At 55.3% G+C, this 24,295-nt stretch overlaps 8 protein-coding genes across 8 annotated transcripts; 5 read left to right on the top strand and 3 right to left on the bottom strand.

Moving 5' to 3' along the window:
- Window positions 1–119: 119 nt before the first annotated feature.
- Window positions 120–1,014, top strand: PHYSODRAFT_538644 (hypothetical protein; the record flags this gene model as incomplete). Its single annotated transcript, XM_009515837.1, has 2 exons — window positions 120–233; window positions 332–1,014. The coding sequence occupies 2 exons, from the start codon at window positions 120–122 to the stop codon at window positions 923–925; spliced, it is 708 nt and encodes a 235-aa protein (XP_009514132.1). The 3' UTR covers window positions 926–1,014.
- Window positions 1,015–2,746: 1,732 nt separating this feature from the next.
- PHYSODRAFT_477229 (hypothetical protein) lies at window positions 2,747–4,729 on the top strand (the record flags this gene model as incomplete). Its single annotated transcript, XM_009515838.1, has 4 exons — window positions 2,747–3,697; window positions 3,774–4,020; window positions 4,083–4,172; window positions 4,242–4,729. Coding segments are annotated over 4 exons (1,776 nt in total), but the record flags the coding sequence as incomplete, so codon positions are not given.
- A 1,549-nt stretch (window positions 4,730–6,278) lies between these two features.
- Window positions 6,279–7,325, top strand: PHYSODRAFT_469276 (hypothetical protein; the record flags this gene model as incomplete). The annotated part of the gene is made up of 2 exons (XM_009515839.1): window positions 6,279–6,648; window positions 6,757–7,325. The coding sequence occupies 2 exons, from the start codon at window positions 6,279–6,281 to the stop codon at window positions 7,323–7,325; spliced, it is 939 nt and encodes a 312-aa protein (XP_009514134.1).
- Window positions 7,326–8,389: 1,064 nt separating this feature from the next.
- Window positions 8,390–9,674, top strand: PHYSODRAFT_474852 (hypothetical protein; the record flags this gene model as incomplete). Its single annotated transcript, XM_009515840.1, has 7 exons — window positions 8,390–8,488; window positions 8,656–8,775; window positions 8,923–8,997; window positions 9,056–9,096; window positions 9,168–9,277; window positions 9,346–9,535; window positions 9,605–9,674. 7 exons carry the CDS (start codon window positions 8,390–8,392, stop codon window positions 9,672–9,674), a joined length of 705 nt encoding a protein of 234 aa, XP_009514135.1.
- A 212-nt stretch (window positions 9,675–9,886) lies between these two features.
- PHYSODRAFT_308450 (hypothetical protein) lies at window positions 9,887–11,392 on the bottom strand (the record flags this gene model as incomplete). Its single annotated transcript, XM_009515841.1, has 1 exon — window positions 9,887–11,392. The coding sequence occupies one exon, from the start codon at window positions 11,390–11,392 to the stop codon at window positions 9,887–9,889; it is 1,506 nt and encodes a 501-aa protein (XP_009514136.1).
- Window positions 11,393–11,852: 460 nt separating this feature from the next.
- PHYSODRAFT_471018 (hypothetical protein) lies at window positions 11,853–12,863 on the bottom strand (the record flags this gene model as incomplete). The annotated part of the gene is made up of 2 exons (XM_009515842.1): window positions 11,853–12,467; window positions 12,531–12,863. The coding sequence occupies 2 exons, from the start codon at window positions 12,861–12,863 to the stop codon at window positions 11,853–11,855; spliced, it is 948 nt and encodes a 315-aa protein (XP_009514137.1).
- Window positions 12,864–15,747: 2,884 nt separating this feature from the next.
- PHYSODRAFT_553660 (hypothetical protein) lies at window positions 15,748–21,280 on the bottom strand (the record flags this gene model as incomplete). The annotated part of the gene is made up of 3 exons (XM_009515843.1): window positions 15,748–20,322; window positions 20,409–20,818; window positions 20,918–21,280. 3 exons carry the CDS (start codon window positions 21,278–21,280, stop codon window positions 15,939–15,941), a joined length of 5,157 nt encoding a protein of 1,718 aa, XP_009514138.1. The 3' UTR covers window positions 15,748–15,938.
- Window positions 21,281–21,800: 520 nt separating this feature from the next.
- Window positions 21,801–24,262, top strand: PHYSODRAFT_553661 (hypothetical protein; the record flags this gene model as incomplete). The annotated part of the gene is made up of 6 exons (XM_009515844.1): window positions 21,801–22,195; window positions 22,280–22,463; window positions 22,551–22,642; window positions 22,717–22,855; window positions 22,925–23,920; window positions 23,966–24,262. 6 exons carry the CDS (start codon window positions 21,801–21,803, stop codon window positions 24,260–24,262), a joined length of 2,103 nt encoding a protein of 700 aa, XP_009514139.1.
- Window positions 24,263–24,295: the final 33 nt, after the last annotated feature.

Raw genomic sequence — 24,295 nt, forward strand, 5'->3', positions numbered from 1 at the left:
GCGTGTCATTATCCTTCTTCATTGGCTAAAACCCCACCCAAATACCAGCCAATCACGATCCATTGTGTATGTGGCCAAGCCGGCTCCGCCGCACATTCAAATCTTCCAGGAAGCGCATCATGTTCGCCCGAGTCGCTCGCGCCGCCACCCTCTCCGCCACCCGCCGCGCGCCGTCCGTGGCGCTGCGTGCGCTGCAGACCCGCGAGAAGTCGTCGCTGGCGTCGGTGCTCAAGGTGCGGGCTCAAAACGCTCAAAACTGCGCTCAGGATGCTCTAAAAAGTAGCTCTCCAACCCTCTAAAACGTACCTTTGTGATCCTAACTCCACTTCAGCGCGAGCTCGACGAGGAGAAGGCCAACTGCTTCGAGGAGCCCGAGATGGAGGAGCTGCGGCTCAAGGTGGAGTCGGTCTTCAAGCTGCAGGAGACGCCCGGCTGCATGGACATCGTGCTGAACGGCACCATGGGCGACGACTCGATCAAGATCAAGTTCAACGCCCAGGACACCGTGGAGCTCGAGGACGACGAGGAGTACGGTGACGACTACGACGAGGAGGAGGAGCAGCAGGAGGTGGACGAGGAGGAGGACGAGGAGGAGGAGGACGAGCTCCCCGGCGTCCGCTTCACGGCCGACATCACGCGCGACAACCAGGGCCTGCAATTTGACTGCGTGGCCAGCAGCAACGTGACGGTGGAGCGCGTGCGCTACCTGGCCGACTTCGCCAAGGAGGCCGAGGACGAGACGCTGTACTTCGGCCCCAACTTCATCGACCTGGAGCTCGACGTGCAGGACCACTTCTACCGCTACCTGGCGGACCGCAAGATCGACGACGAGCTGGCCCAGTTCATCACGCAGTTCGCCGACCTCAAGGAGCAGCGCGAGTACACGGCCTTCCTCGAGGACGCCGAGACCTTCGTCAAGCACTAAGCCTACCGTTCGGACCAACCCACTCGCTATGCATAGTCTGCTTGAGGCCTAGGACTCGACCCCGCACAAAATAAACAGTTGTTAGAGCCTCACTGCCTTGGCATTTAGTCGCAGACTGCGCCTATTGCTGCTGCTGTCTAACCTTGCATCCGGGACATGACGCTCTGCATGAGCTGCGAGACCTTGGGGTTCGACATGTGGCGCATGGCGGCGGACGGGCCCTCGCTGTCCACGTCGCGGAAGAAGTCCTGCAGGTCCGGGTCCGACCGCGCCGCCACGAGCTCGGGGCTGTTCATGAGGCCGCTCATGTCGGGAATGCCGCCAGCTCCAGCGCCAGCTCCAGGAGCAGCAGCACCGGCGCCGCCGCCGAGGCCACCCATGAGGTTGCTGAGCATGCTGGGGTCCTGCATCATATTCTGCGCCATCTGCATCATCTGCGGGTTCTGCATCATGCTCTGGGCCATCTGCATCATCTGCGGGTTGTTCATGAGGTCGGCCAGGCCGCCGCCACCGCCGCCACCAAGCATGCTGGCCAGGTTAGACAGGTCCGGCATGCCGCCAGCACCAGCAGCAGGCGTCGAGGCCGAAGCCGCGGGCGTCGCCTGAACCTGACGACGCTTGCGCTCCGCCTCAGCGAGGCCGTCGCGGCAGGCAGCGTTGCTGCTGTCCACCTCCAGTCCGCGACGGAACGTGTCGATAGCGCCGTCGAAGTCCTTGAGCTGCACCTGGGCGCTGCCCATACGCGAGTACGCCTTGACGTACGACGGCTTGAGCGCGATCGACTTCTCGCAGTGGTCGATCACCTCCGAGTACTTGCCCAGGTAAGTGAGCGCGGCCGCCAGGTTCGAGTGGTAGATGTGGGACGATGGGCCGTTGGACGAGAGCTGCAGCGCCTCGCGGTAGAGCTTGGCGGCTCCCTCGTAGTCCTGGCGGCTCAGTGCGGCGTTGCCCTGCGCCTTCACCTCCTCGGCCTTGGCCTCCTTCTCCTCCTTGGACAGCTCCGGCTTGACGTCGCCGAATTTCTCCTTGAACTTGGCCAGCGCCTTAGTCGTGCGCACCGCGTGCTCACTGGAGCCGGGGGCCGCGCCCTTGAAGAAGCTCTTGGCCTCCAGCTTGGCCACCCACTTCTTCCACAGCTCCGGGTCTGCAGCAACAGGTTAAAACAGCACCAGTCAGCCCCTCACAGTCTATAATATATACAGTGTACTATACTGCAGCCAACGCACGCTTCTGGACGACGGGGTCCTCGTCCACCGCCGCCTCGTGGGCCTCGCCGGGCGTGCCCGTCTCCAGGTTGAGCGCCTTGAGCCCCGCCGCGAAGATCTCGTCGAACGAGGCCTCGCCGTTCACCGCCAGCTGGCGCTTCTGCTCGGCGTCGCGCACGTCCACGCCGAAGGCCTCGCTAAGATAAATAAAATAAAGAATATAATAAAACATAGTATAATACGTGAGTTCGAGAGATCAATATCGACCAGTTGCGCGGCTTGTAGGGCGAGTTAGAGCGTGCAACTTACGTGAGGCGGGACAGCGCGGCGTCCACTTCTTGGGCGTCCACGCCCTCGCGCGTCTTGAGCGCGTCCACCCACGCCAGCGCGTTGAACAGCGTCGCCTTGCTGGTCTCGTCCATCTTGCGCCACTACAGTCAATGTGAATCAAATTCTCCCCCGCGGTTCGAACTTCGAAGGCCAAAAAACTCGTTGGGCTCGCTGATTGGCCAAAAGCGTATCCGGTTGAAAACCACCAATCACAAACCCGCGTATCTAAAAGATCGGAGCACTTCAACTACAGAAGACATGGCTACTTTTGTGACACAAAGCAAAGATGGAGGAGGAGGTGGCGGCGAATGAGGCGGCCATTCTGGAGCGGCGCCAGGAGATCCGGACGAGTCTGAGGGCCGTGGAGAACTCGCTGAGAGAGGCTGGAGCCGTGACGGACGGATACACTAGCGCGTATCTGCTGGAGTCGCCCTCTGCGCATTGGGACAACGTCCCTTCGACTTCGCTGTTCCGTCGACAGGCAGTGCACGTATCCGACGCGGAATTGGCTCGCTCTGCTGCGCTCCACTTCGACTTTGACGCTCCGGATGCAGTTCGGTATCAGTGGAGAGTGTCGCCATTGGGCGAGGCCAAGTGTCGTCGCATTTGGAGCTTGTTCGATGCGGATGAGGACGAAGTGTGGACGCATCGAGAGTTCCTCGAGTACATGGCGGCGTTGAAGTGTTCGACGGAATCGACTGAGCTTAGGGCGTTTGAGGATAGTGAAGAGGTCTGGAGGATGTATATGAGTGACATGTGCGAGCTGGATGAGGACGGGAGCCTCACGTTCGACGGGTTCGTCATGTTCCGCGAGCTTATTGAAGACGAACGGCCTCTGGCTCGAGATTTGAGGCTGCTGGGTATTTCGTTGGAGTGGGAAGAGCTGGAGAGGGTCGAGAGGATCAAGGAGCTATTTCATGAGTACATTGACGATCCGTCGGGCAACGTGACGGCCAAGGCTGCACAGTACTTGCTGGCGGAGATTGGGTTTGCGTTGACGAGTGAAGAGACGACGGAGATCGTTGAGAGGAGGTACCAACTGGAACGCTGTCTTCGGTTTGTACATCAGTTGAAGCGTACGCTGCGGCTGTTTGGGTATCGACAGAAGTCGACACTGCGATTTACGAACGAAGGACTGTCGAGAGATGATCGCGGTCATAATGAGGAGGAGTCGAAGATCTGTAAGGTTGGACTACTGAGCCTTGTGTTGTCGTCATGGTGCCCCGCTGTGAAGACAGTGCGTGGCTGTACTTGCTCAGCCTTGTGGGTCGTTCCTGATTAAATACTTACTTGTTTTGTTGCATTCGCAATAGCGCTGGCGGAATTTCTTTTTGTACTGTCGACTGCAGTCGTTCTGTGCATTGAGACGCGTCAAGCAACGAGTTCATTGGATCTTCACGTGCATCCGCCAAGCTGCGACCACAGGATTATTATCTGCAAATTGCTTACAGTCTCCTACTCCCGGAGGAGATCGCGGAGATTACCTACTCAAACTGGACGTGGGGCCCAAGTTTTCCACTACCGCCACCGTACATCTTACATACAACTCGGACGCCGACTGTGAGAACTTTTGCTCAGTGTCAGTTTAAAGTCCTCAATGCTAACCTTTCCATTCTGTACAGCTGCCGCCGCACTTCACGAGCTGAAATACCTGGAGCGAGGTGCCGAGTGTTTCCTGTACATCGACTTCACCTGCCGAAATGGCACCAAAGGTCCGTCTGCTTGAAATCGTCGAGTGAAACTTGATCAAGAGCTTAACATGTCTGGTATGTTGTTGATAGAAAGCGATGGGCAACTGTTGGTAGAACGGTTGACGTGGTTTATCGGCGAATTTCTCCGCGACCACATCGAGACACTGCCATATTTCCACCGCTGGTTTGTCACTTTGCCGTCAAAAATCCAACTGCGCTTAGGACCAACAAGCAGCGGCGCTGCTGGGACCTCAGCGACGGTGGCTCGTCTCGTGATCCTCTTTACGGGCCAGATGGACCTGTACCAAGTCATGCAGACGCTCGGCTTGCCGTCGTCCATGCAGTTCGACCACCTCATCCAGCGTTTTTCTCTTCGCTGGCTGTGCAGTCACTCTTTGGAGGACCTCCTCGTCACGAAGAATCTCAACCTGGGAGCTCAATGGGCCTGTCGGACTCAAATGGACATGCGGTTGAATCGGCAAGCATGGGCTCAAATCTTCGATCAGGTCGCTCACCAACTCGATGCGGAGCTGGCGCACGAACGAGAAGACGCCGAGTATATCGCTCAAATCAAAGCCGAGTGTGAGCAGAAGAAGAAGAAGTCGGTGGTGCCGAACCAACAGCGTCAGCCAAAGTCAACTCGGTCTGGTCAGCCAGACAATCAACACGGTGCAGAGCCTGCAACTGCATGCAACAAGGCCGAGACTCGTCAACTTTCATGGATCCGAACTCTTCGTCTACTAGCGTTTGCACTCAAGCACTCGCAGCAGCTGAGTTCGACGTGGGCATTTGCCAACTTGGGGACGGCATTTCGGGAGAATCAATGGCTTTATGGCGCTCTTTCGCCTCAGTGGTACGAGCTGCTCAAGCGTGTGTTGGAGACTCCTGGGGGTCTTGCAGCGGAGTGGAAAGCAGCGGGGGAATCGCTGCGAGCCGAATTTGCAGAGACCAACTACGCCAAAGGTGGAACGACTCGACCCACGCTAGGACACCACGCAGCAGTGCGGACGACAGGGTCGTCGACAGAATTTACTCTGGCGCCTTTGTCAGCAGCAGCGACGAAAGCTCCACCGACCGCGAGATCGAGCGAGACGCCGAAGCTCACAGCACGGCAGAACTTCACCCAGAATGAACCGAGTCAGCCTACCGCAGAAGCTCCAGAGGAGAAAACCATGGAGGATCAGTTGCTGGAGTTCTACGACTTCTGCGCTCGCCACTTGCAGGGAGTTCACGTCGTGCGGGCTGAAGCCGGCACGAGCGGAGTCACGTGTGTGCTTGAAGGCTGGAACATCTTCAGCTTGCTGCCGAGAATCCATCAAGGCCAGCTCGTCAAGAAGGCGTCTTTGATTCGATCGGGCACGTTTTCCTCGCGGCAGCCGCTTTCGAGCCGAAGCGTCACGGGGCTGCAGATGTAAGGTATTATACATGTACGAATAACTCATGCATTCCGTTGTTTAGGGTAGATCAGGTGACGGATCCTCAACAGAACTATCCCCCCATGAGATAGTTGGTGCTGCCTTTGGGGAAAGAAAACCAAAGGTACTTCGCTTCATCATTTCTACCTCTGTACACATCGCAGGCATACGGTAGAGCTGTTTGATCAAATGCAACTCTCAAATGGACGGCAGCGAGATAGAGTGAGCTCCGGGGGTCAAGTCGGACGGGCGAGATCCTCGGCAACTCAAGCACCGCACCACGCTGGGTCGTCAGCTGCTACGCTAATATGCAAAGATGTACTTGCTGGTAGGCGGATGGTCAGTGTAACTATGACAAAATGTAATGCTCACAGAAGGAGGAGAGACCAAAACGGTCCTCGCTCCTTTCACGAAGTACGGAATAAGTTATCTTCACTCCATCGCCAGCGGGTAAAACTCGCAAAAACTATACACATCGAGAAACGGCCGATGCCCTGGTGAAGGAAATTCGATACTGAGAGCGCTATCGAGCCGGCGGCATTTCCAGTGGACGGGAGCGCGCTTCGCTTGACTTGAAATTTGTATGCTTCATATCCTTGTCTGATTGGTCAAGTATTTACGGATCGCTGATTCGTCAAAACTTGCTACGATCTGATTCGTTGAAAGCAGCAGGTAAACTTTACACTTTTTGTTTACCTTTGTGTTACGCGCGATGACAGAAGATCGGCTGCAGATACTCGACGTTGACGTGTCTGTACACGCTCCCACACGCGCGGGGTCTCCGAACCAAGGCCGTGACAACCATTGCATTGCTGTGTGCGACACGACCCGCGCGATTGCCATAGTCAACGGTCGCTTCGTCGATTTGTATGGCGACAGCAACAACAGTTTACATCCGCTCACGTTCCTGCACCAAATTTCACTTGCAGACCACGCAACTCGCTCCCAAAGATCGTCATTTGGCCGGCAATTCAGCAGTGATGAACTAGACTGCAGTGTGGTGGAGGCTACGTGCGTAGCGTTTCCTGTTTCTGGATTTCTGCTTGTCGGGGCTTTCGTGGAAGTTCCAGAAACTGAAGAAGGTGACGCGGTGAAGTCGTCAGGGGCCACTTTTCTACTTGGTTTCCGGTTGTATCCTGGTTCGGTGTCTAGATTCGTTGGTGTTGTGGATGGATCTACGCCTCGGCAAGCGTCGGCATCTCTGCAGGTTCATTTCAGCTTCATGGAACCGATTGTGGGGAATTTGGGGAGGCGTATTCGGTGTCTGCAGCCTTGTCGACGTGAGATGACGCCGGATGCGGGAGCTGTGGATGTTCTCTTTGAAGAGTCAAATTTCATTGGCGTGTTTGCCTGGGGAGAGCGGTTTAGCGACAGGCAGGTTTGCTTGGCGCAGCTGAAGCAGCGACCGGAAAAGTTGGTGGTGGCAGAGCGCAGCTGTGATGGTCGATACCTTCTTGTTGGAGACGCTGGAGGGAGGCTGTCGCTGCTTGACTTTCGGGATTGTCCGTGGGACGGATATGGAGTATCGTCGGAAGCGCAGCCATTACGAGGCAAGCGACTCGACCTTGGGGTGAATTCCCGCTCTGGAGTGGTAACGCGCGACAACTTGCTTGAACATGTGCGGCTTGTTCATGCAACATCAACCTCTGACTTGAGCTGCGCCTACACAAGTCTTCGCTGGTGGATTTGTGGCCCACGCGATCAGCAGAAGCAGTTAGTCCTTGCCGGCAAGCAAGATGGGTCTCTAAGTGTAAGTTAGGTGTCTGTCGTAATTGCGGCGCGTATTCTGAAGAAATTAACTTATTCTTGTGGTACCAATTTGCGCAGGTGTTCAAGCTCATCCAAGAAATTACCGACGCAAGTTCAAGTGTCGAGCTGAAGATGATTCAGGTTTGTAATGGTGTGTACATTGTTTAGATCTCGATATAGTCCTAACCGTGAACGATTCTCGTCGTTTGCATTGCCGCATCAGATGTACCCAGGGTTGGCTTCAGGCACACACGATGTAGTACGAAGTATTTCAATGTCAGTTAAATCTTCATCCACTACAACGGGTGACACCTGGTTCGAGTTTAGCACGGTCTCGGAAATGCGTTGGAGAACATGGCGAATAAAGATCGAGGATGGTGGAGAAGATTCGCTCAGGCGATATCGCATGGTTTGGCCGTCACTGAAAGAATCGCTTGAGTTTCCGGCGTTCACGGTAGGTTTGTTATATTGTATTTGATACGATAGAGGAAGATTGACCGATTCGGTGTGTATAACTCACTGTAGCTTCGACTCAATAGGATCAAGAGTATCACTATACTGCCTAGTCATGCTGAGGTGTCGAAGTTTGTCGCCAAAGCACTGTCGGATATAGTTCCAGGTCAAATTACTCGGCCCCCAGTCTTGTTGATTGTAGCTGAAGACCGTCTCCAAGCCGTCGGTTTGTTGACGAAAGCCCCAGTTGCAGCGGAGGATGACTCGGAAACCAACCTAAGTGAGAGAAGTGGTTGTGACTACAATAGTGAAGAGAGGGAGCGCCACGAAACCCAAGAAAAAGAGGAGGAAGAGGAAGAGGAGAAGAAAGTATCCAGCCTTGATAACAGCCAAGAGGAGAAGCGCGACGCTGGCCCGATGACAATTCAGGACAAGTACAAGCTTCCGCCAATGGAGTGGAAAGCGAGGTCCTCTGCACTACGGAATGCTGGCCAGAATGGAGATACTCCTGGTCAGGTCGATAGGGCACCAAGCACTTCACGAATGTCCAAGCTCAGTCGAGACGACTATAACGAACGCGTTGCTTCCGTCGTGCAGCGTGTCGAGACTTTGAGTGGCGTCATGAAGTCGATGCGAACGTCTTTCCAACTCTTTTCAAGCGACGTCCAGCAGCACATGAACCTCATTTCGGAACAGCTCGAGGAAATTAGTCGCCGACGAGTCACGGAAGAAACGGCCCAAGCTTCTCGAAGCCGTTGAATTTAACATTCGGATCAACGAGGTGGCCGCACTCCGAGCCGGAAGAGATCATGGAGAAGAGCTTCCTTCAGGCCCAAGCTGAAATGGCGCGCTTCGATGCAGGACCTACAGAGAGGTCGAATAACCAGACACCGTCACCTGTGATCCCGCACGTGGTGGACAAGTACGACCCGGACCACCCAGACGCAGACTGGGGAGGCTACGTGCGCCGTTCAGCCAAGAAGCGCTTCTACACGAACCAATCCTCCGTCAAAGACGTAAGATCTATTGAGTATTGGGGGCTACATGGTCACCAATGGATACTAAACGTCTGTCTACTGTAGAATTTAACCTACGACGAGAAAGGTGGCATCATGCCGCGTGACGCGGCCGGCAGCTCCACCACAGCAGGAAAGAAACTGTTTGAGCCTCAGCAAAACTCATCAGGTGATCAAGTCCCTGGTATTCCCTTCCAGAGTGCTGTCTATCAGGTAGATTAAATCGCTGTCCCCCGTGGTTCAACGTGTGCTGATCGCTGTGCTTCTGTAGGTCGGTCCAGGGAACAATGTCAGTTGCAGTGACTGGAAAACGTAGGTGAACGCTGCAAATGCTTAGGAGGATGAGGCTGTATATTCACATTTGTTTTTCAATGCCAACCTAGATCGTACGCGGCGCAAACGTCGATGGAGTCGACGCCTAAAGACAACTACGTGCTGGGCACGCGGCAGAATTCGCAGCCTAAACGCCATGTGACTCCAATGGTAAAACGTCGTTGAGGGGATTACACTGAGCGTATAGTATATCTTCTAACCCCTCTGGTTAGTATGAACAAGGTCGAGGAGGACGACAGAATTCAGCACGGACCCAGTCTCCTTCAACTCCTTGGGAGACTGGTCGAGGCGTGTCCCCACCATTAGGCGCAAGTGGTAGCAGCGGTTCGCTTTCTGGTCGTCGAATTGATTCGCGTCGATCCCTACTCGCGGGCATCGGAAAACTCGTTGCAGCGGAGGATCTGGGCGGAATACTTCCGTAAGTGTTCGAGTTGTCCATTTCATCGTATACAAACGGAAGCTGAACGCCTTGCAACGATTTCTACAGTACACCAGAGCGACATTTAGCGGAGAGCTACGCAAACCCCACGTCCAAGACGCTGCTCGCAGAGAACTAGTGAGTTAACGGAAGACGCAGACGCAAGCCAATTGATCTAACTAAACCTGATAACTATTGTGTTGTTTGTTAGCCATGGAACGACGTTGGGGTACACAGGCCGTCGAAACTTTTGAGACGAACAGTATTTGAAGTGATAAAGACGAAACGAGTTGATTGATCCGTTAACATGGCAATTTGCTAGGTATCAAACCTTGATCCTTGAACCACGTATTACATCGAGTGCATGTTGATCCGGAGCGCCACTAGACTGACAATCGCTCCCAGGAATGACAGCGCACCTCCCACGAATACTGGAAGCGCGTAGCCCAGCGAAGACTCCACCAACGCAGCTCCCACCGCGAAATTCAGCAGCTGACCGAAACAATTGGCTGAGTTTACAGCGCCAACGTACATGCCAACGTGAGCTGAAGTCCCGAAGACGTGGATGATGATTGGCACGATGAGCGCGAAGATCGTAGCCTGGGTGATGGCTGTCAGGACGACGATCAGCACGTCCAGAGCCACAACCTTCGTGAACGCCATGACCATCAGCAGAGCTTGAGGGATGCACGCGACCGTGACGACCCAACGCGCGCCGAGACGATGAACCAGGACCGGAAGCACCCACGAATACAGGTAGCCGAGCACATTGAACAGCAAGTCCGCAAGTCCACCGGCAATCTGGACGCCATCGTTGTAGTGTTCTTGGTCTTCGGTACAGTGAGTCTGCTCGCAGACATCCGCGTCGGTCGAGTTGCCTCCAAAGACTTCGATGCCGAAGAACTGCCCCTTGTTGCCGTTGTAGGCTGTAAAGCCGAACTGGATGCAGAATAGCACGAGGCAATACACCGCCAGTGACCGAGGCAGCGTCTTGAGGCCGTTGTAGATGCAGGAGAACGCTTCGCCCACGCGCTTCAAGGTGCTAGTCGCTGCCTCATCCGGCCCAAGCTCCATGTCCTTCGACGCTGAGACCTGCTCCTTGGCAAACACGCAGACTGCCCCCACCGAAGCCAACATCGTCACTGAGAGCATGCCGAGGAACCAGCGCAGCGTCAGGTGAGCCGCACCGAAGATGTAGATGTAACCAGCCACCCAAATCGAGCCTAGTGTTGAGCTGGCCTGTCCGATGCTTGCTCCAAGCGTCTGTCGGTCGCCCGCGAAGTCGGCGATGATGAGGAACGCTGGCGTCTGCACCACGTTCACAGTGATATCCATCCACGTGTAGAACAGGATCGTGAGCCACGCGGTCCATGGACGGTGGTCTCCCGAGTCACCGAGAAGCTCCCCCAGCTCACGCGTGAATCCCATCAACGTCCAGCATGCCGCACTCGTTACAGCACCGTAAATCAAGAACGGGCGGCGGCGGCCCCACTTGCACGTGCTGCGATCACTCAGAACGCCGATTGTCGGTGCCACGAGGATACCCGAGAGCGGACCGATCAACTGCGTGAGCTGCACTGCAAACCGGGGTAGCAGTGTGCCGAGGTATGGCCCGAGCGCGGCCCATTGCGCCGACCACGCCATGTTGGTAGCCATTCGAGGAAGCGCAAGCAGCACGAGCATCGCGACTGAGCATCCAGTTGTGTGCTTGCTTTCGCCGGAGTCATTGAGGTCGAGATGCGAGAACGTCGATAGTCTTGGAGGGTGTTCGGGCAGCCCCAAAGCAGTCGATTCACGATGAGTTGGCGACACAGCTGGGTTGTACGACGGCGTGGTCGCTTCAACATGCGCGGCCATGGCTCCAAAACTGCGGTTGATGCTGCCAGCGCTAGAAATCCACAGAGGCGGCTTGGCGGCAGATTCGAGAATGACCGGTCCCAAGACAGCAGGATGCCATGCCATCGAGCTCTCTGGAATAGACACCGGGCTTGGCATGTTCAAGTTCAGCAGGCATTTAGTCTCCCAAACACGTCCGACGTGCAGAGACGTCGGCGGATAACGCGGCAGAACTCACACGTGCGCGCATTCGATCGGTTATCAGATCCATCTCCCCGCGAACTACAGAGTCTTTGATACTTCCCGCTTGCATACCCCCGCAGGATTTCCACCACGCGTGCCACCAAAACCAGCAATACATACAGTACCAGCCAGCCACCCAGCCAGCACTCTTCCACCAATTCAACGACGTCAGCCCAATCCATCCAATCCAATCGAGGTGCACTCATAAGTTTTCTGCCTGTTGAAGAAATAAAAAGATTTAAGCCGACGCGTTGGGCTTGTTGGTTGATCGTTCTCGAGCGTCCCGCATGGCCTGCCGCATCCTCTCCTTCGTCTGCTCCTTCAGTGTTCTAAAGAACGCCATGTCATCCTGCAGCTCGACGAGCAGGTCGTGGCCCATGCCGCTCTGCTGCGCCTCTCTGTAGGACCTCCTCAGGCCCTGCAAGATGTCCAGCACGTCCTTCAAGTGGTTGGTATCTCGATCCCGCTGCTCCGTCAGCTTGTGCCACTCCTGCAGCTGCATCTTGGTCTTGCCCAGCCGAATGGACTCCATCAGCTGATCCGTGACCACCGTCCGGCAATTGCCGCACAATTGTCCATCAGCCGCCGCGTTCTGCGTGTACGAGTTGGCGATGCCGCTCAGAATCTCCAGGTCCGTGGTCGGATTGGCCGACGCCTTGTTTAAATTGGGGTTGCTAGGGTACTGCATGGGCAGTACCGGCACCAGCGTGGGTTGACCCCCTTCGTAGAACCCTTGAAGTTCACCTGATCCATTCGAGTCCGTCTGAGTCTGAGTCTGCATCGTCATGGTCGGCAGTTTCCTCTTGTTGTTGACCATGATTTGCACGTCGTTTTCCGTGGCGTTGCCGACGCTCTCGTCGTCTTCGGTCTCGTCGTCATTCACTCCACCTCCAACTCCTCGCCGCTTGTCCCCGACTTGGTCACTTTGACTTTCTCGGAGTAGAGACGGTAGTGCTCCATTATTAATATTCACAGGGTTGGTGGAATTCAGAGCGGGTCCGGTACTCCCGTCGTTGCGGCGCAGGAGCTCGATGTACCCGCCCTTGTTGTCGTTGGCGTGGGGGCCCTTCTTGATGGGCCGCAGCCCGCGCCGGTAGCACTCGGCGCGCAGGTCGTGCGCGCGGTGCCGCTCGTACGGCTCGTGCAGCCGCCGCGGCTTCTTGTCCGCGTCGCTCGACAGCAGCGAGTCGATGTCTCCGCCGTTCGGGTGCACGTCGCTCACCAGGCCGCCGCCGCTTGTTCCATCCATTGCCGCTTACTGTAGTGCGTCGGCTCGGAGCAGCATTCTTTCAATAAAAATTCCAATAAGAAATGCATTAATACATAACCTGACAAACTAGATATCATTGTCTCACATTTTGCTATTAAAATAAGACTTAATTATCCTATCACCTTGGATAATAGCTACAGGTTTAATGTTTCTTTTAGTTTAGCGTTGCTGTACGAAAACGTGTCACTGAAATGAACTTTTTCACATTTTCATATTAATGACGAGGTAGAGTTGAAGTTGCCGGGTATCTTAGCTCAGCCAAGTTAGCTGCCCGTGAACGGCTCGCAACGGCGAGGACGAGGTGCTGGTGCCATGCCGCTTGTTCGCTAAAATGGGACGCATAGGTTTGAGGATGCCAGGCCCGTCTACGACGATGAAGTATTACCATGGCTGCGAGCTAAATGGGGCAGCCTTCGGATCAGACTACGCGTCATATCTCTTGGTGTATTTCCGTCGAGGTGGTCGAAGCTTCTTTGTGGGCGGCAGTTCTGCATCACACACGAGCTGAGCGGACGGAGGAAGAAGCGCGTTGCGCCCAGTTGAGCCGAGTGAGCAGCGATGGACCCGTTCGCGGCCATCGCCGTGACGCCGATGGATCCGGCGGCCGAGGTGACTCGGCTGAAGGGCGAGGTGCAGGCCAAGGACGAGGCGCTCAATACTCTCAAGGCCAAGACCAAGGCGTTCGTGGACAACATGCGCACTCAGCTGGCGAACGAGACGAAGAAGGTGACGGCGCTCGAGGAAAAGCTCAAGGAGGCGACGACTGCGGCGGCGCCGGCAGCGGCTGCAGCGGACAACAGCGAGGAGAAGCAGCGTCTTGCAGAGGAGATCGAGAAGCTGAAGAAGGAGACCGCCACGCGCGAGAACGAGCTCAAGACACGAGCCAAGTCGTTCGCAGACGCGATGAACTCGCAGCTGGAAGCAGAGAAGAAGAAGTGCCGCAACCTCGAGACGCAGCTACAGCAGAAAACGGAGGCTCTCGCAGCGGCGGAAGCTGCGAAGACTGCTGCTGATGAAGCGAAGGAGGCGGATTTCCTATCGCAGCCAGCACCCGCTGGTTCCCACACCGACGAAGAGTTCAACGCATTGCAGGCTCAGCTGAACACGGCAAACTTCGAGATGGCAGACATGCGCGAGCGTCTGCGCAGTGTGGAAGCTGAGGCATTGCAGTCATCACAGCAAGCAACGAGTCTCCGTCAGGAACTTGATGCGCTTCGTTCGTCTACGGAGCAACACCGCAATGCGTTGCAAGCAGAGGTTGACGCCCTGAAAGCTCGTGAGACCTCGCTGACCGCCGAGCTCAGCTCTCAGCAGTCTCAAATGAAGGCTGAAGAGAATGAGGCCGACGTGGCTAAGATGAAGGAGCTCGAGTTCCAGCTTGAACAGCACAAGATCGAGAACCAGCACCTTCAGAAGCAGCTATCGGACAAAGATTACCACCTCGAGCAGCTGGACAACTACCGACTGAGAGCGGACGAAAGCGAAACGAAGGTGCTCCAGAGCCAAGCGGAGATCGCCTCGCTCCAAACCCAACTTCAGGCTAAGACGGACGAGTTAGCGTCATATTCGTGCGGCAAATGCACGGAGCTCGAGGACAAGCTTGCGGAGATCACTCAGTTGTACGAGAAGGTCAATCTGGGCAGAAGCCGTAGCGACAGCTTGATCGCGGAGACTCAGTCGCAGCTGGGTGAAATGCAGACTATCAAGCAGCAGTATACGGCCGCGCAGGAGCGCCTCGACGACATGATGAAGCAGAACCTTACACTCAACGAGAAGATTTCGGAAAAGGAGGTCGAAGTGACGACGCTGAAGGCCGAGATGAAGAAGTGGAGCATGGAGATGGCCGAGCTCCAGGCACAGCACACGACTCTCAAGTCGGACACCACGGAGCACCGTCAGCGCTCCGAGTCGGTCCATGCCGAGTTTCAAAAGGCGGAGGAGTCGTTGAAGGAGTTGCAAACTCGCTCCGCGCAGCTCGAGAAGAAGAATCAGGAGCTGCAGGCGTCGATCGAGGTCATCAACAAGGAGAACACCGACAAGCGCCAGAAGGCCAAGGCCCTGGTGCAGTCGCTGGTGAGCGAGAAGACTAATTTATTGGAGGCGAAGAGTGAGCTGCAGAAGGAGGTAGACAGACTGCGCATGGAGGTCAACCAGCGCAATGTCGACAATGAGCAGCAGGTGAAAGAGCTTCGAGAGCAGAGCAACGAGAAGGCAGCGCAAAGTGCGTCAACGATCCAGAGTCTCACCGATGAGATCGCATCTTTGAAGCACGCTCTCGCCACTGTTCAAGAATCCGAGAAGGCTCAGCAGCGAGCGAAGGACCTCGCTGCAGCCAAGCGCGAGATCGAAGACTCTAACAAGAAGCGACTGGCTGCAAAGGCTGAGACGCAGAAGCTCGCTGCAGAGCTTGAAAACGTGCACAAGAGCCTCGACCACATCACGACGCATGTCAACGCCAATTGCACGGAAAACATCCAGCAGATTGCTTTAGTCCAAGGCCATGTGAAGGAAGCTCTCGAGGTTTTGGAGAAGCGTGCGGGTGTTGCCCAGAAACAGCGCGCCGAAGACGACACGGCCGAAATTGTGCGCAAAGCGGAAGCTCTTCGAACCGGCAATGGCCCACAAAGTCCCGGGTCAAAGCGACTGGAAGAAAACGTATCACGTGTCACCGAACAGGTTCGTAGACGCCCTTGCTACGTTGTTGTGTCTGCTATTTGACTGACTCGCATTGTGTGTTTCTTGAACAGATCCGGCAGCTTGTGGACATCACCGAACGACTATGCGATATCGCGGTGGAGCAGAACGATAGCAACCTGAAGGACGTGATCATCAATAAGCTGACCCAGACGTTCACGCAGTGCTTCTCAGAGAAGATCATGACCATTTACTCGAAGGCCGACGAGGCTGTGAGTCTACTGGATGCGCACGGGCCTACGTCAGAAAGCGGCCACCCAACAACGGTTAGGCCCAGCTAGCTCAACGACAGTCAGCTCAACACCACTACCTAACATCTGCATACTTCTATGAACAAACATTTATCCACTACCTTCGTGTTCAGCTCGACGCATCGCTGTCGTTCTGCTCGTCAGCATTTTCTCCATCAACTTCTTCGATCGGAGGAGTGCGTCCACCAGTAGATCCAGTATCATCCTTCGACGAGAAAAGCTGGTCAATCAAGTCTGGGTGGGCACGGCACTTCTCCTCGAGCACTTGCATTAAGGGGTTTGGCTGGGCTTGGTCAACATTTGGAGCATCTTCCTTCTGCTCCTCCTTCTCCTCTTCGTCTTTCGTTTCCTCATCTTGAAGCATTGCTAAGCGTCGAACAATGCCCTTGCTGTGCTCAAGAATTTCCTCGTGCGCTGATAGCACGCTGCGACGCTCGAGTGCCGCGATTAGTACCTCTCCGCTCGCTGCACCCTCACCTGCGGACGGAGGGGTTTCCATGGCAGTGTGATCCAGCAAACCTACCAGCAGCTCTGCCACGTCTTCCCATACGGCCGGGAATTTGGCGCACGTCTGCAGCTTTGTCAGCTCCTCGCACACCACAAGAGAGAGCAGTTGAACCACAACGACATGCGGTCGAAGTGCCAACGGGTCTTTCATAGTCGATGGTCTTCGACGACGACCAGTAGGTCCCTTGGACTCAGTGTGCGTTTGAGAGGCAGTAGGATGCTTCAATGAGTTCTCATCGTCGAAGGATGGAAGTTGGCGCCGGTAATAGAGGAACGGAGAATTCGTTTCTTCTTCATCCTCTCCGAAATGCATAGCTCCACCAGAATGTTTGGGTCCAGCATCATTTAGCAAGTCAAAACCGACAGGAACAAGTCCGTACCGGAGAACATCCAACCAGGCCATGGCCTTGAATGATCGTTCAGTCCCCGCGTGTTCGCGAAGCATATGCTTCAGCCCCTCGATTGCCGCTACGACGAGGTCATTGGAAAGTTCCTGTTTGATCTGATTCAGCAGCAAATGTCTTGACACAACAGCTGTTCCGCCCAAGAAGCGTAGGCGTTCTTCAACGTAATTGGTTGCATCGGGACGCAGCGTGTCAAACATGAAGAGCAGCAGATCGAGAGGGCGTGACGGTGCCCATGAGTCGTGCGGATCGCGAGCCTTCATCGCAAACATGATCATCTTCGTGTAGCAATCGCTGATGAGAATGTCATTTCCCTCCCCATTCCAGATCTTCTCCGTCACAAGTCGTTCAAGCAGTCCGAAAGCACGAGAAGCTGCGTGGGGCATTCCGACAGACCAGCTGATCAAATTACAGATCGTGAGCCAATCCATTCGAGAGTAGTGCAGGTTGCTTGGCTCCACCAAAGTTACATATCGATCCAACCCGCGCATGATTGACGTCAGGAACGGACGAATCAGCTCGTCATCACCGCTCATTTCCATAAAGGTGCTCAGGAAGGTGATCAATAACAGGCCGTTAGCTTCGCTACGAGTGCGTGTCACCCATGCAAACAGGCCGTTGATCGACTTGTGCAACAAGAAGCACGCGTTTTCGTACGTGAGCCCGCTGGGGCTGTGGTTGGTAAGAAGCACTGGTCGCAGAACTTCCAGGATTTGGGTGTAGTGGGCTTCCAGCACGGCAGATATTCCGTCTTCATCGTCAGCCCCGCCATCAAACAGGGAACCGCCCAGTGCGACCACTTGACTCAGCAAGTGTTCGAATAACACGCACCCACCTTGGCTAAGTGACAGTTTCGCGGATTTCTTCCGGTCTTTTGGTGACTCCTTCTCATCCGGGCCCCTCAGTACGCGCAGTGTCTCGTCATGCAGTGCTTCAATAACTTCAGCCAGAGCACGAGAGGGTAAGCTTGCCACGTCTTGCATCAAAAATTCAAGACGGTACGGCTGCAATGTGGTTCGGATCCACAGATCGGTGCCAAAATCACCTCTCGGGTCGTGTTCACCGCTCGATGGCTGCTTCTTCGGTGTTTTTCCCTCGATCACAAGGTCTTCGGTATGCGACGCCAGCTCGGCTGGGCTCAGCTGGTACTGTTCGAAACCAGGAGACAGATGCGACCTTGTCGGTGCAGAAGATCCTGGCGCAGATCCACCAAGGTTGGAGTCGAGTGCCGATAACAGCCAAGTAACACCACTGAAAAAGCCGCCAGAGTCGCCATCACTACCGTCCTGCTCTTGAGCACTTAGCGCAATTCTCCTTTCCAACTCTTCCTTGTTCTGGTACACCAAGTCAATAAACTCCAGCCGCTCGTCTGGTGTCATCAGCTCCAATTTCATGTCGTCACTGGGGTACAGAATCCGAGTTGGCAACACATGGAACTCCCGCAAGCCACTAACGACGTGGAAGAAGTACTTCCATGAACGACTGTGGAGCGATAAACTGCACGTACTGACAATTTTTAGCACGGCAGCTGTCGCGATAGGGGCACTTTGATTATCGCAAAACACCCAGATACCATTCTCGCGGCCGTTGTACCCCACCGGATAAATATCCGACGATAGCAGCGCCGTGTATTTGCAAAGACGGATAAATATTGCGTTGCAGTGTTCCACCAGCGACAAATTGGATGCCACCGCCGCGCACAGCACGAAACCGTTGCATGCGAGCTGGAGGGCGCTTTTCTGAGGCACGTAGTGCATCTCATAGCTGTTGCCAACAGACAGATCCTCACCACGCGCTGCATCCTTCGCTTGTGAATCCACGACAAATTGCTGGAACACGCTGCCAAAGGCTCGTACAAGACTTTGATGAATCAGCTCGAAAATGTGGCGGTCGTACTGGTTACCCGACGAGGCATAGAGAGGCACAAGTCCGTCAAACCCATCCTGTTGCTCCCAAGTACCGCTTTTCACCGTCGTTCCATTTGCAGGAGTAGATGTGCTCTTAGTGAGACGGGCCTGCTTCATCGTACGCATAGCATCAGGTGCTAGGGGTGACGATACGCCTTGGGCAATACCAATTCGGCGAGGCGTACTAAACGACCGGAGGTGCAACGCGGGGTGATGCACAATTAAGCGCGAGTTGCGCGGGTCACTTTCTGCTTGATTGAGCAGGTCCTTCCACCGATCACTGGTCACTTCACCATGTTTACCGCCATCTTCAAACGTCTTGATTTCGTCCTTCGCGATGGTATCGTACAACTCGGTCAAATAGTCCTCCGGTAAATCTAAGCCCTTAGAAACCTCTTGGCCGTAGTTTTTGTTGTTTCTGATAAAGTCGATCAGCTTCATTTTCTTGTCCGCTCGAATATTCGGGTTATGCAGATCCGTATTCAGCATGATTAAGCTGAACGACAGCAGATACGCCACGTCCACTGACGCCATGAGAAAGCGTTCTCGGCATTGCTCATATACTTGCAGCGAAAACGTGTTGAGGATTCGGTCAATTTGCTGCGCTTCTCCAGGAAGACGGAAACTCGCAAGAAACATGCGCAGCGCTGTAACGATACTCTCGCCCTCGAAGTTGAACGACCGCACAAAGTTGGTCAAAACGTCCCGGTGGAAATCCATCGTGTCGGCCTCGTGAATCTCAGTTTTCTCGAAACCCTTGACCTCCTTGCCCATTGCGCCCAGATACACGCCCACCGCATTCTTATTCAAACCTTGTGGGAGTGAGCGCAGGAAAGTTGCGAGAGACATGCTGTCAAGTGGTGTCGGGAGGAACGTGTTTTGTTGCAGATACTTGATTCCAGCGAGCGGCTTCCGATTAAATTCCTGGATGCCATGCTGGAAGAACTTTTTACGCTGACGCTTCTTGAACAAAACTTCTGCAGAAGCGAACGTATCATCATCGCCAGAGGAAGGCTGCTCTTCCTGATCCACCAACAACGTATCCTCGCGAATCTCTTCATCGCTAGGCGGACTACTGTTTTCGCCACTTACAACGGGTGTTTGCGGGTGCGTACGAAGATGCACAACGTATAGAGCATTGAACATTCCACGAAGTGCAATCTCTCCAACAGCCTGAGCCCACAGAAAGTGTGTTTCTTCGTGCGACTCAAAGCACGCAACATGGGACTGCTGAGCAACCTGGGATAACAGGTCGAATAAGCTCTGCGTCAGGTCGCAACGGTTGCCATCGCAGTCATAGTTCACATACAAGTCGGGGAGCAGCGTTGCCTCCGCAAGCAAGTCCACGAGGCAATCCAGGATTTCAAACGAAATGTTGTACAGCCGACTCTTGGACAACATTTCCCCAGAGAACTCATCGAGTGCCGCGTCAACTGTCACCGCAGGTTTGTCACTGGCCTGGCCGTTCACATCGCCAGTTGGCGGGGTTGCATTATCTCCACGCGGGAAATCTGGGTTGTTCACATCCATATTCGCGAGACTCCAATGCAGCGTGTGGTAGAACACTCCGTTGAATATCGCCTCTACCTGCATCTTAAGCTCGGAACGAAGCTTCGACCATAGCAGCCTAATAAGCTCGAGACACACCACTGGGATCTTGAGTTCAGCACACGCACTGCGCAGATCATGAAAAGAGGTCAACATTAGAACAGCGCTCGGAAGTGTGGCATGTGTCATGCAAAATAATGATATCCTTCGTACCCGAGACGGCAGTAACGCAAAATGGCGCTACACAGATCATCTTTAATAAACAGCATCAGCGACGGCACGCCGGTAATCAGTTCAGCATCACAAGCAATCAAGGCACGCTGGAGCAAGGTAAACGACAGCAGCACTTCGCGACGGCTTGTTGTGTTTCCAGTGTTGGCTGCTGGTGCATCCGGGGACGGAGGCGGCACGAAGTTTTTCTGGTGCAGCTTCTGGCACAAAAAGCCAACAATCTTCACGGCACACGGCAGTCCAAAGCCCGGTCTGAGAGGTTCCGATCCAGCATTTGCAGGCGCCGCAACAGGAGCTAAGTCCGAGTAGATTGCAGGATTCGAAAAGATAAAGGCCACCGTGTCATGCAGGAAATTCGTGGCCGTCGATCGCAACGGCAGCGTAATATGCGGCTGCCCAGCACGAACACAGAACACAGCGCAAGGGTCAGTCAGTATCAATAGTCAGCTAACGTCAGAGAGAAATTAAATTAATCAGTCACCAGCACGCACATCGTGTCGATTACCGCGGCTGAGCGCGTAAAGAGACTCCACCAGCTGCCACATCGCGTGGTCCGACAGCCGCGCGCCGCAGGGCGAGCGCACCACCGCATGGAGCACGTGCACCACGAGCACCAGCACGTTCTGGTCGTTCTCGACGCCCGTCTCCTGGAACCTGCAGTGGCTCACGGCGTCCACGATGTCGGCCACGGCGTCTGCCGCCGCGTTCTGGTCCTTGACGTCCGCCCAGGGCCACGTGTGCAAGAAGTTCATCACGGCCTGCAGTGCAGCACCCGTCACTGTGCTGCTAGCGTGTTCGTGGCGGATCACGTCTAGGAAGGGCTTCACGACGTTCACAGGGGAAAGTTCGGCCATATCTGGGTCGAAAATGGGCGGAAAAACGTCAAAATTGGGTCATTCAGCAGCCCACGGAAGCGGTAAACGCCCTGTACGTACTCTCGCATCGCAGCAGACGTCCGCGCAGCAGAGAGAAGCTCTGGAAGACGGCCAGGGGGCTCTCCTACAGCCAGCATCACACTGTGTTAGCCCTGGATTCAGATGCACTTTACAGCATGAAGACGCGGATTCCGCACCTGCTTCGAGCGCTGACTCGCAGTCCCGGACAGCAGGAAGCCATGGCGCCGCCGCGCCAGACTCAGCACGCTCTGGATGTCGCTCAGCAGCACGGAACGCGCCGCCGCCATCTCGGTGGAGCGAGGAGGGGGCTCTATTGAGAAGTGACAATCACTCAGCAGCACCGCACGCAACACGTGTGCACCACAATTATTGTGTACCACACACCACACATGAAGCCGAGATGGCTAGATGTCACAACTAACTCGCTTCCCTCCAGCACTTACGTAGCAACGCAGCCTTCCTCTCGTCTATTACAGCTATGCAGGTGGTGGCGCTCGTGAGCGGCGGCAAGGACAGTTGCTACGCCATGATGGAGTGCGTGCGCTTCGGCCACGAGATCGTGTGCCTGGCGCACCTGCACCCGCCCGCGGAGCTCTCGGCGGACGACGCCGAGATCGACTCGTTCATGTTCCAGAGCGTGGGCCACCAGGCCGTGGGGCTCATCGCGCAGAGCATGGAGCTGCCGCTCGTCTCGGAGACCATCACGGGCACGGCGGTCAAGACGGAGATCGACTACCACGAGTCGGCGGCGGGCGACGAGGTCGAGGACCTGTTCCGGCTGCTGCAGAAGGTCAAGCAGCAGTTCCCCGGCGTCCAGGGCGTCTGCACGGGCGCCATCTTCTCCAGCTACCAGCGCAACAGGGTGGAGAACGTGTGAGTAAAGTTGCACAGCTGCTGCTTGCTTAGACATTGGTTGGCTGGTTGCATTAATTTTTTGGCTGAAATATTGTGGTGCAGGTGCTCGAGGCTGGGCCTGACATCGCTCGGCTACCTGTGGCGCCGCGAGCAGACGGAGTTGCTGCAGGAGATGATCGACTCAGAGATGGAGGCTATCCTCGTCAAGGTGGCGTCCATTGGCTTGCAGCCGCGGAGACACCTGGGCAAGACCATCGCGCAGCTGCAGCCGCAACTCATGATGCTGGTAGGCGATGCGATTTGAGGTGTACCGTTTGCAGATTTGTGGACGATGTCGTGACGGTTTTATGCTGTTTTGTATCCTCTACTCCAGAAAGAGAAGTATCAGATGAACGTCTGCGGCGAAGGAGGCGAGTATGAGACCTTTACGCTCGACTGCCCGCTGTTCAAGAAGCGTATCGTCATGTACGTGGATTTGCCTGAGGGATTATAACCCCCTTGCGTGTTCTGGATTCTAATGATGCGTTCCTACTATGTAGTGATGAGAGCCACACGGTGCTTCATTCGGATGACTACGTCGCGCCAGTGGCCTTCCTGTCGATCGATAAGTGCCACCTTGAGGAGAAGGAGCCCTCGGACCCGTCACAACTGGCGTCTCGGATCCCGGAGCCTTCAACCGTCCAACAAACAACCAGGTCTACGAAAAAGGAAGCGAAGACAGCCAGCGTGCTCGCACTTTCCCCTCAGTCAGCGAAAGACGTTGTGCCCGCCTTTGGCCGATTCCGCGACCAATTGCACCTTTCGGGAGTTATGAGCAGCAGGGCAGGTGACGGATCACTCACTCTCGAGGAAGAGATGGCGGACATTGTTGCGCAAGTGGAGGTTATTCTCAAGAGCGAGGACATGGTGCTTGCAGACATTTGTTTCGTGCATTTGTACGTAGAGGATATGGCCGCATTCGGTGAGCTGAACACCGAGTACATCCGGCATCTCGGACAAAACTTGCCGCCTTCCCGAAGCTGCGTCGAAGTAAAGGCTCTGGCTGATGTCCCCGCTCGTGTACTGTTGGACTGCTACGCGTTGCGCGGCAGTGGCAAGCAGAAGTTGCAGCCCTTGCGAGTGCGTCGCGACGTCCTCCACGTGAAGAGTATCTCAGCGTGGGCTCCGTGCTGCATCGGACCGTACAGCCAGGCCAATGTGCTGCACAGAGCGCTTATCCTACTGGCAGGCCAAATTGCGCTGCACCCTCAGACGATGAACCTCGTGCCAGGGGATCACTCTGTTCAAACGACCCAGTGCTTTCGCAACGCATGCCGTGTGCTGGAGGCACTTCAGTCGAACCTCCGTCACGTGTGCTCTGGTGTGATCTACACCACCGGAAACCCTGACGACCGCGAGGCTTGTGAGCGCCTGCTACTTGAATGTCGCCGCCACCTTATGACTAACGCCGAATTGGAGGACGAGTTCGAGTCTGTCGACGACAGCGATGAGAGCGACGAGGATGTCGATAAGGACGAAGCCCTCGTGGAGTTCGTGAAGGAGGCGCCGCTGCTAGTCGTGCAGCTCTCTCGTTTGCCGCGAAATGCTCTCGTGGAAGTGGAACTTCAGGCCCTCACTCACATCGCGCTCAAGTACCTGGTTCCGCGCAGCCTTACTAGCACGAGTCACTCCAAGAACCTGCGCTTCGACTGGCAGAGCGCTATGGTTCCGCGAGCGCTGTGCCAGATCATGTGCACCGCGTCAGTAGAAAGCTTTGGAGCGTATGCGGATACTCGGGCGTTGGCGAAGGCTCTCGCAGAGGGGATCTGGACGTGTGTACTGGACAGCCTGGTACAAGCACTGATGCCGTGGGACCGCGTCATTCACGTGCGCACATTCTACGTGGCAACAGCCTTCTCGAGTGAGGCGGAGGTGGCCAAGGCGTACTACGACACTGTTACTGCACGGGGCAAGGTCAACAGCATGCCGGGTATGACGTTCGTGCCTGTGGATGCCATCCAGGGTGATGCAGACATCGCGTTGCAGGTGATGGCCCAGGACCTGGATAAGCTGGAGACCGAGCTCTGGCTGCACAAGCAGATTTGACCCTCCAGGCTGCATCTGTATCGATTCAGATAG

The sequence above is a fragment of the Phytophthora sojae genome, assembly GCF_000149755.1.
Source record: "Phytophthora sojae unplaced genomic scaffold PHYSOscaffold_1, whole genome shotgun sequence".
Taxonomy (NCBI): domain Eukaryota; phylum Oomycota; class Peronosporomycetes; order Peronosporales; family Peronosporaceae; genus Phytophthora; species Phytophthora sojae.